General features: G+C 38.9%; 1 protein-coding gene across 1 annotated transcript; it reads left to right on the top strand.

Annotated features, from left to right (window-relative positions):
* Positions 1–1,532: 1,532 nt before the first annotated feature.
* LOC147973165 (uncharacterized) lies at positions 1,533–9,242 on the top strand. The gene is made up of 7 exons (XM_087524590.1): positions 1,533–1,640; positions 4,376–4,639; positions 4,969–5,142; positions 5,409–5,518; positions 7,444–7,751; positions 8,075–8,362; positions 8,956–9,242. The coding sequence occupies exons 1-7, from the start codon at positions 1,533–1,535 to the stop codon at positions 9,240–9,242; spliced, it is 1,539 nt and encodes a 512-aa protein (XP_087380716.1).
* The last annotated feature ends 1,209 nt before the right edge of the window (positions 9,243–10,451 follow it).

Here is a 10,451-nt window from a genome sequence, read left to right as displayed (position 1 = left end):
CAGCTGCCAGCATGGGTGGGCCACTTGAATGCCCCTCGCAATCTGTCCCCCGTCCACCCGCAACCTCTATGCGCTCACCAGTTGTCCCTCCATACACAGTTGACCACGCCACTAGCTCTCTCGGGCCCGCAATCACCTCGTCACCCGCACGTGCACCCATGGTCCTAGGTTGTCCGCCAGTCCAACTATGCCACCTGTCCACCCTCTGCCCATGCGAGTAATCCTAGCACCACCACCTGGTAACGTACACATCATGGGCTCCAGGGACAAAATGGGTTTCTCTCTTCCTAAATAGCAATCTTCTATCCATGCCTCTTCTTCCGCTATCATCCCAATACCTTCATCCTACTCCATAGCCATCTAAGATTCCAACTAGTTGAACGCAATGCTAGGGGAATATAATGCACTATTGTGGAATAATATGTGGTGTTTAGTGTCTCGTCCTGCAGGTGATAGCATGGTTACAATGGATTGATTTTATGACATAAATTCAAGTCTGGCGGCATGCTAGCTCGGTATAAATCATGGAGGGTGCTTTGTAGCTTCACACTTCAGGTCAGCATCGACTACAGCGAGACTTCTAGTCAGCATCCCTCCTCTCCTATTGATCTCTATTGCTCTTGCCTGCCTTTTCCTTCTAAACACTCCACATCACCATGTTCCACGTTTGTTTGGGTTGGGTTGTCAAAGTCATTAGTATAAAAAAAGGTTTCAAATATATAAAGTTCATAGTCACATGAGGCATCTTTGCGAACACAAGCATGTGAGCATGAGCAACAAATGGATAATGTCTATTTATCATTCTTGCTGGGGAACCAACAAAGTCAAAATTCTTGCTATTTGTTAAAGAAAATATACATGTACAAAATTTCCATCCTATTTCAGCAAATATTTGCAAATGGTATGACATCTAGTAAGATTAGATGATAGGTTGTCTCAAGGTTAGAAGATACTTGATGATAGTGGTTTCCTCCAAGGCCGTAGAAAACAACATACTGTAAAAGATGTACCAGAAACTATTTCTTTCAAACGTGATAAAAGATTTACCCTTTTTGTTTATTAAGGCGGAGAATTTGAATTATAAAGTGCTAGAGGTTCTCTTGGAACCAAAGCGTGCTCTCCCCTAATAAGATTTCCCAAATTTATTTCATAGCAACATTCCAAATTCTCTTTTGTTATACAACCCACAATTACCTCCTGGTACTCAATTCATTGAACAGTTAATGAATGCATTAATTCAATGCCATGATCCAGTTTTTCTGTACAACCCACAATTTCCTCGGTTGCAATTAATGTAGGCATTAAACTTGACTACAACTCTAAGGAGGGCCCGTATGAAACTCAAAAACATGGGACGTGGTACCATTTCAAGTGAACCTATTTCCTCTTCACCCTCCTATAAAATCCTAGACTACTCCCTTTCCATTGCCAATGACCCAAACTATTAGCCCCACCATACCCTCGTGTCAAAGCTCTCCTGCAATAACGAGCAACTTATAAACCGGCCAAAAGGGGGGTTTATTTTCAAGGAGATGAGGCATGCCATAGATCGGACTATCCCACCGCAAGAGGAGTGTAGGTATGCCAATAATGAGAATGAGGAAGATCAGGAGATGTCATCTCTCAATAATATAATCCACGTGAGTATATGTTGGTGTCCATTTGTATCCTCATCAAGTGATTTCTTCTTCTTTAGTTACTAATTTTAACCTCTTATTCTTTTCTATTCACTATGCGTGTAGTTGTTTGTGTGGTTGAATGTCTACCTTATTTTTGTGTTCTCGAATTTGCTTGAGATATGCAATCTAGGTTTGTTAGATATATTGTAAATTTTTAGGAAGTACTATTTATATTATATATAGAAATCAAGACGGTCAATTCCATCATGTGTACTTGTTCTGATATTTGAGGATTATGTGAGATTTTGACAAGGAACATAATACCAATGTTTCAACAACTTTTCGATGAAGCATGAGATTAAGGTATGTGCATTTCACATGTTCCACTATCACCCCTCTTGTTATCATCTCAAGATCTACACGAACAATACATGGCATGTCACAGATCTGGTGTTTGGGGTTAACTAGATCTATTCAAAGAAGAAAGAAAAATACCCTTATTAGCCTAACTTAGTTATAGTGGTCATATGTGCAAAAGTAATCCACATATAAGCTAGTTTATCGTCTTTTTGTTATATTCAAGGAGCATCCACAAGACTAAAGGTCGTGTTATGATAAAAAAAAAAGTAGTCCTCTCAATCTATAGAATAGTGAACATCTACAAGGCACCATGAAAACTATATGTAAACAATAGGATCATCAGCTCAGGTACGAGGAATCCTAGGAATGACACAATAGTACACTACTGCAATTTGTCAATCAAGAAAGGACCATTTGTTAGACTGATAGTAATTTTTTGCATCGCTCATGTGGTTTTAGTGTGTCTCCTAGATTACGTAACGACTTATCAAATGCTAACGCACGGACGTCACCATTTCCATACAAAGTTTGGCGCTCACGCCAGCCTAGGGTGTCATGTTGTCGACTTCTAACACCGGTGGAAGTCCTACCATTTCACGTAGAAAAAAAGGTAAAGTTGTTGTCCGATTAATTGCATGATAATGAGCTAGAGCAAAGGGAAATTGGGCTTACAAAAACGGGGGTCGCTGCCTAGCTCTGCTTTATCAATCTAGTCAAGGACTAGCATTAATTTTTTTAAACCATTTTTGTACATTAAATACGAATATACATAAATTAGCGCATACTAATTGCCTTCCAAATATAGATATATAATCCAAGTTAAATACTATAGAAAAAAATTCATCAAAAGCGTAATGGTGCAGTTTAATTCTAGCCAAATACATGTGTGGTCAAGTTAGGGTCGATTGAATGTGCAATCTATTATGTAACACAATTAGTAAATTAATTTATGAAATATAGGTGGTATCATATTTTAGAATCTAGTAAGTATATTTTATTCTTCATGCTGGACATTTAGTTAGACATATTTTGAGGTTTGATGTACCTCTATCCTACTCAAGATACGAACTAGCGAAATGCTTATTCATTAACGTCTGATCTATGCGGATATGTGGATAAGATGTCTACAATCCCCCCCCCCCTCCCCCGCGGACATTAAGCGCATATAGTTCTGCACGCATTAATTACTTGCCACTCCCTCCTTTTAGAATAAATAATATTAAATGCACATACAAAGATAGGTGGGCATTAGATTTCTTTCATCAATTATTTTTTCATATATTCCTAATTTAGTATTGTGTAAACCACCACCAAAGATAGATATTACCATTTTATTGTTGTCAAGATTGAGAAAGTATCCATCAAAATTTGAAAAATCTAGGAAAAATAGCACTTGTGTTACTGGTTTAATTTCATCCATCCAAATGATCGAAAGTTCCTACCTTCTTGAAACGTGGTGATCTTATTCACGTTCTTAGGAAAAATATAATGAAGGAATTTTAGACTTCTCCAAAGTCAGAGGAGAGGAGGGGGGGGGGGGGGGGGGGGGTAGGTTGTAAACTTATAGTCAGTTGTAGCATCATTTTTTAAGTTACTTTGTGTTTCAACTTAGTCATATTTCTATGCCAGTGTATTATCATATTTAATACAACAATATTAGAAGGAGAAAATGTGTAACAAAATGTTACTGAGATATTTATTTTGGGGCTAATTCATCAAATTTCAATGCAATGCGAGAGGAAAATGGGTCCCATATGGCCATATATTAATGTCACATATGGAAAATAAATGACCATCTGTTAGGAATTTAAGTTTTTGGTAGGAGTTGTGCTTGCATTTTACATCAATGGACATGATACTTACACCTGACCTGATGTCCTACTTGGAGTTCAAGTCGGATGGGGTGTTAAAGTGTGCATGCTAACCATTTGGATTTAATGGGGATTTGAGTGGTTCCTTGTTATTTTTGGATACAAATATTTATGCCTATTAACTCACTGTTCTTGGGGTGTAGTCGTTGTCCAAGTTTAATGACGACATGCACCATTTTGTATTTAGTATATTGGGAGCAAGCTTCTCGTAATCACGATTCTGAGTCGGATCAGGGCTCCTATGGTAGGATCGCAGATCAGAGAAGTTTACCCATCAAAACTTTAGAATCATAGATTCAATTGACAAGAATTGTACAAGCACTCCAACCAATTTAGGTGGTAAAATCACATGATAAAATTGTGCTACTGAAATCCTTGTATGGGGGAGAAGTAAATGATTTTTTTCAATGTTTGTTTGATATTATTTTTGCTATCAAAATGTTTCTGGTCATAGAAAATGGTATGAACACAAACATATTTATATTGTCTCTCTATAATACTTTCTTTTACTATTCACCATAGCAGTCAAATGGAAGTAATGATGTGGTCGAGGATCTCTTTCCTCAGCAGTCCACCAATGGGCATGGGCCATTAGGTATAAACTTGAAGAAAACACCCTCTGCTTTTGATTCTATACAACAGAACCTAGCGCCGACCTCCAAAGTAAAAACAAAGGAATCCACATGTGCTATACACACAAGAACTACTGCGGTACAAGGAATGAAGCCTTCAAAAAAGTTGCGGGCTTCCCATTTTCGAGCTTCCATTCTAAGAATTGGGGATTGGGAGGTAAATGTTATCTCAAGTCGTGTACTTTTTGTCTGATATATAGTATATGAAATACCTAAATTTTGTGTACCTTAGTCTGCTAATATATGTCGATACCTATGTAACCCTCTGTCTCACAAATGCACACGACCATTATTACACTTTTCACTATATTTCCAAAAAAAAAAAAATCTGCTGTTTTGAAATAGTTGAAAATTGCCAGGCAAGTTCATCTTTGCATTGGATTTAGTATATGAAAATTGTCAAAAAGAAGTATGGTGTTAAATTTTATCAAACTAGTAAGATTTATCCTGAAATATTCAGTGTTAACAATTTTTATATATTAATAGTTGAAATCAAGATACAAAGGAGATATTGTGGCAAAATTCTACTTTACCAAGAGCAAAATGGTGTGGGAAATAATCCAAGAAGGCTTGAAGAGCAAGATGGAGATAAAATGCTCGGACATTTGTGCCTTGAAGATAACTTATCCAAAAAGTTTACCCGGCATGTTGGACATTATGGTACGTGAAAGAGTGTTGCATATTATGAAAATTATCATGTTAATAAGTGCAAATTATGCTGTCTGGTAAAATCAATTGAAGCATGTGATGCATTTCATCCTATACAACATACAACAGAGAAAAATAAGGAAAAAATTCTAATGGTAACAAATATAGATGTTCATTCTGTATTATTGTATAATTGCATACTATTCGGTTTCTCGATTGTTACTAGTTATATTTTTTTTCCTATGGTGTTACTAGTTATATCTTGCTTCTCCATTTAGGTGTCTGCAGAACCAAAGTTTTTTAGAGAAGCCAACAACACACTACCATGCAGGAGCACTAGGTGGGTTGTGACTACAGATTTTACCGGCGGACAAGCAAGAAGGCATAGGTAATATAAGATCTATGTATCTATAATACCTAAATAGTTGATCCCCGCTACTTCTAATTCTCTCAACATGCAAGCCATCCACCTCACCAAGTGTGCCACATCAGCATCCACTAACAATATTTTTCAGCCCATACAAACCTTATTTCATTATCACTAATTCTTTCAACATGCAAGCATCCCACTGCACCATTCACTAACATTTCTTTTCAGCCCATGCAAACCATACCAATATGTTTATTTTTGTCACTAGACATATGTAGTAGATTAGATAATTATTTAATGTATTTACTTCCTAAAGGTTGTGAAATGCCATGATTTAGACATAATGCAAGTACGGAATACGTATATGTTAAAATTAATAGCTTTTGATTTAGATCTGTTCCTTCATATATAAGTCATTTGTAATTAACTTTTATTTTCCTGCAGCAACGTGCGGGGAAATTACCTAGTATTAAGGATTCAAGTGAATAATCCAAAAGAAACAATGAATGATTTACAACTTTAGGAATATCGAAATACTTTTTTTGGTTAATCTGACAAAAGTGTTTTCCATTCATTAGGAAGAATGAAATTGCTTGTTAATTAAGGTAAATTGGGCTAAAACGTAATACAAATGTCAAAAAGGCCCCAGTGTCCATCAAGAAATGGCGGAACCCATAGACAAACGGTCCACCAAGAACATTGGCATACCAATGAATGTTGATGAAAAAGATCCTCGATCATGCACCCTCCATCGAGTGAGCATGATCATGTGGGGGGCCATCTAGGAATGGGGATGACGACCCTAACATGCTTCTAAAGAAGCATGGACGCACCATGCACTACACTACACACGCCCACACTGCCCTCGCCATTGCCGCTGAAGATAAAGAGAGACGAAACCCAATATTGTAAGAGTGGGTTGAGGAGGCACCAAGTTTGCCGGCGGTGAATGTGTTGCCTGAGACCTCTTGCGCTCTCAAGACCAAGTCATACTGGGGCCATCACCCCAACTCCCCCATCTACCGTGCCGTGACATGAGAGAAAAGCCCCGTTGCTATCGTACGGGCTTCACTCGGCCGTGGCAAGGGGACGGGCGCGGGAGGTGGTGTGGGTTGATGGTGGCTAGAGTTTTCTACCCATGTCGCCCTGGCCGACCTACACAACGAGCTTCTTTCTCCTATTGATGTTCCCTCTTGCATTCCAGAATACCATGGCCCACCATACATGCCTAATACAATGTGTGTGCAATCGGCAAACGACCTGGTATTGCCATGATATCAAATTTTTAACCCTCCATGGTTTTTCCATGTTCCCTTCAAAAACTCTTGTGCTCCTCTAGACATATTGTTCACCTCTTTTCGTCTATACGAAAAGGTAGTGTTCCTGCCTTTTTTCGAGACGGGAAATCAATTAGTCTATTATTATGCCATATCGACTCGATAGACATAGATTTTACATTTTTTTTATATTAATCTCTAACAGTGACATTTATGTGATTATATTTCAAATATTTATGCACTCACCGGAGTGATGTGCTAAATTAAACAAACTATAGTGTATATATAGACTCTTAAACAAACTAATAAGTTGTTGTCCCACAAGTTATTGATTTTCAAACTAATAACTATGTTTAAATATTCTCTAGCTAACCATGCCTTACATACATTTGGGGGGGGGGGGGGGGGGGGGAGCTTATGCCTTATATGCTCGCTGGTGTATGGCTAAAATATCCTAATTACTCTAATTTAAATTATAATGGTTTATTTTATTTATGTACCCTATTTGAGAGTGATAACCATTGTTCTTTACGTGACATGCCATTTGGTGTTCTCTGGACACTAGTACATACACATCTGGCTAAAATAGTTTTGTTTGAACCTTTGTTGATTTCTATATATTTTCATTCTATTGGTGGGTGAAGATTTCCCTTTTGCTACTTTCAGTAGGCATGTTCTACAGTGTGACCCAGGGATAATAGACAAGCACATTGACATTCTCCTGTCCATAGACCATCGTCTATATTTGTTAAGTCAAGAGAACAATATCGATCGGAAGAGTCCTTGCCTGGGCTCATGTTGTTCAGTACCTGGAATCCCATTGACTCCGAGCAATGAAAACTCATGTCATAGTGATGATGATAACCTGTTTGGTACTGCACCAATTGGGCAGTTGATGCCAACTGGAACAAACACAGTAGGACTAAATGATTCTGGAGCCCTGCAAGGTGTACACTTCCAAAGCTCAGGTAAGCTTCAGAACTAGATTGCCTGAAAGTTTACTTTTACTGTAACTATGCACGGGAGTTGTAGTAATTAGTACTCAGCATTGTTTTTTCCTATGTATATTACCTCCGTACCAAATTAGTTGATTTGTCTAGATATGGATGTACCTAATACTAAAATGTGTCTAGATATATCCGTATGTAGACAAATCTAAGACAACTAATTCGGGGCGGAGGGAGTAGTATGCATCTTATTACTAAATTTGCAAGACAAATCAAGTAATATGACCTCTTTTTGTTTTATACGGTAGCTGTGGGTACCTCTGTGATTACAGAAGAACCTTCAAGGTGGGGTGCTCAATTGAAGAGTGACAAGTTTAGCTGGGAGGAGTTCTTTGAAATGACTAGGGTGGTTCAACAACCCTTCATGTCAAATGATGGAGTCATGAATGGCAAAGGGAAACACATCAACAATCTAACCAATTCAGAGGACTCGCATAGCAGGGATGATTATTCGTCTAAAATAGTGGCACTGCATGAGGTGATAAGGAGGTTCCCTGATGACAGTATGGCGAGTCGGCAGATCGAATCGGGGAACCAACCAAGCAACACCGACCATGTTGTCTTCTATCCAAGCCCAGGTATATACTATTCTTCCTTTATCTACATGTCAGAATTGTAACACTCGTACTGCTTCGATTGAAAGGATAACTTCAGAACCACATATCCCCTAAATGGAACAACTACAGCATCAGGTCAAGTTTTTATGTACTTCAAGAAGTGCAACTTTACCATGCCAATAGTAAAATGTTGTATGTATTCCTGGGAAAGCAAGACCAAATAATAGATGCAACAAGTGAAAACAATAAACATGGCTCTACAAATCTGATTACAAAAAACAATGTTACGTGGCTTGTTTCTGGCCTGTTCAGGCGATATGTTGAAATTCAAGAATATTTTCTTGCAAGTTTCTGAATGTAATATGCATAGTGTAGTTTGTAAACAATCGATCATCTTTACACGTGTTCAACTTTATAAATCATTTAGCTTCTCTCTAGTCAGTTGACATGGCACTCAAAATTTCCGTGAGCAATTTGCATCATTTTATTGTTGAGAACCTGATTCACTTGTTACAGAAGTTGCTTGCTCACTCAACTTGTAAAAATAAACTTAAACAAATAATCTGACCACCTCCTTATTTCTGTACCACTACAGTCACGGAGGAATCTTTCAGGGCAGACCTTGCTGCCGAACCAGCCGAGTAATGGTTACATCTCACCGGAGACAATGGCACTTGAGCAGATACGTGAAAACTTACTGAGCGACAATGAGGCTGTGAATGTGGAGCAACGGGATCTCATGAGCACGGTGAACTCATTCTCCTGCTTGATTGGGCAAGCTACTGTGGTTGCTCCTCCTCTTCCTGCTGCTGTTGAGCCAGCCCAAGTGATCAACATGGCTCCTGCTGAAAGCACCAGCGCCGGCGAGCTCACCATGGGAACCATTACCGGAAGATGCTGAGATATTGGCATCTCTCTTTAAATTATCACCTTGAGTTGATTTCGGCCTCTCAATTGGTGTAGCTGCATTGCGTACATCACAAGGATGATGGCTCTGCTGTCTTGACTTTTGATCTCGTCCTGATGATAAACGGGTCTGATATTATTATGTGTGTCAGTGTATTTGTGGCATAAAAATTTCAAGCTGCTGGACATTTTGTTGGTTATTGTAATGCAGACATGTTGTACTTTGTTTTGGTTCTGATGAACATCAATATGGACCTAAAACGGCAAGTGATGATGCTCCGCAGAAAAAATGACAAGTGATGACGATATCATGGGACCTGAAAACCCAACATAGGGCATCTCTAGCGGATCACCTAAAACCTATATTGACCAAAAGTAGGGCCGGAAACGGACCGAATGCGGATCGGATAGTGCTCTTGCCACTTCCATTTTCATATTTTCAAAACAAATACGAGTGCGACTAGGATGTTATCGGATACGATAGTGGATCGGATGCTATTCAAATACGGACACATATCGGATGTTTACTCAATTTGGAAGAAATACAAATAATTGCAACATACTAGCTTTAATCAAACAAAAAGTACAATTTGATAACTTATTAGGCTTTCATGTTGGATAATTGGCATATTGAAGCTAGAATTGCTGAACTTAGCTCACAGAATTTTATTTGGATACAGATATATCCAATTTCATATCCATATTTGCGTCAAAATTTGGGACCACTTTTGGACTTATAGTATAAGGATCAACTAGAGATACCCTTATGTTCCATGGGAGCATTGTTACACACTGCCAACAATAAAAAAATGATATTGTGATGGCAGGATACAATATTTGGTCCAAGAATGCGGCAGGGGGCGGAGGAGGAGACCTTGCGATGTGGCCTTGGGGGAAGGGCGCGCGATAATATGGCATGCTCACTTTGAGCTCCTTTCGGTGGCCACCCATCGATCTGGCAATCTGGATGTAGATGTTGGTGCAACAGACGGTGATGGCTCTTGTCGTGCAGCCTTTAGAAGTATGTGTGCGATTTGATAGTCTAGCTTCACGCAATGAGTTACCTCCTCCCCCACCGCACCGGATCAGCTCTAGGTGGCATCGACCACGTTCTGGTGATTTTTTTTTTTAATGAAAGAAGGGCCTCCCCTTCCGATTTCTATTAAAGAAACCAACTGGTTCGATTACAGAGCAGCAGCCCCAC

This window comes from Triticum urartu, chromosome 5A (genome assembly GCF_056163025.1).
Source record: "Triticum urartu cultivar PI428250 chromosome 5A, HENAU_Tu73, whole genome shotgun sequence".
NCBI lineage: Eukaryota > Viridiplantae > Streptophyta > Magnoliopsida > Poales > Poaceae > Triticum > Triticum urartu.
Note: the sequence above shows the minus strand (reverse complement) of the source record. Positions and strands in the feature narration are given on the sequence as shown.

Coding starts and splice junctions, on each gene's coding strand:
- LOC147973165 (XM_087524590.1), top strand. CDS start 1,533: ATGAGGCATGCCATAGATCGGACTATCCCACCGCAAGAGGAGTGTAGG. Junction 4,640..4,968: donor TAAGAATTGGGGATTGGGAG/GTAAATGTTATC, acceptor ATATATTAATAG/TTGAAATCAAGATACAAAGG. Junction 5,143..5,408: donor CCGGCATGTTGGACATTATG/GTACGTGAAAGA, acceptor TTCTCCATTTAG/GTGTCTGCAGAACCAAAGTT.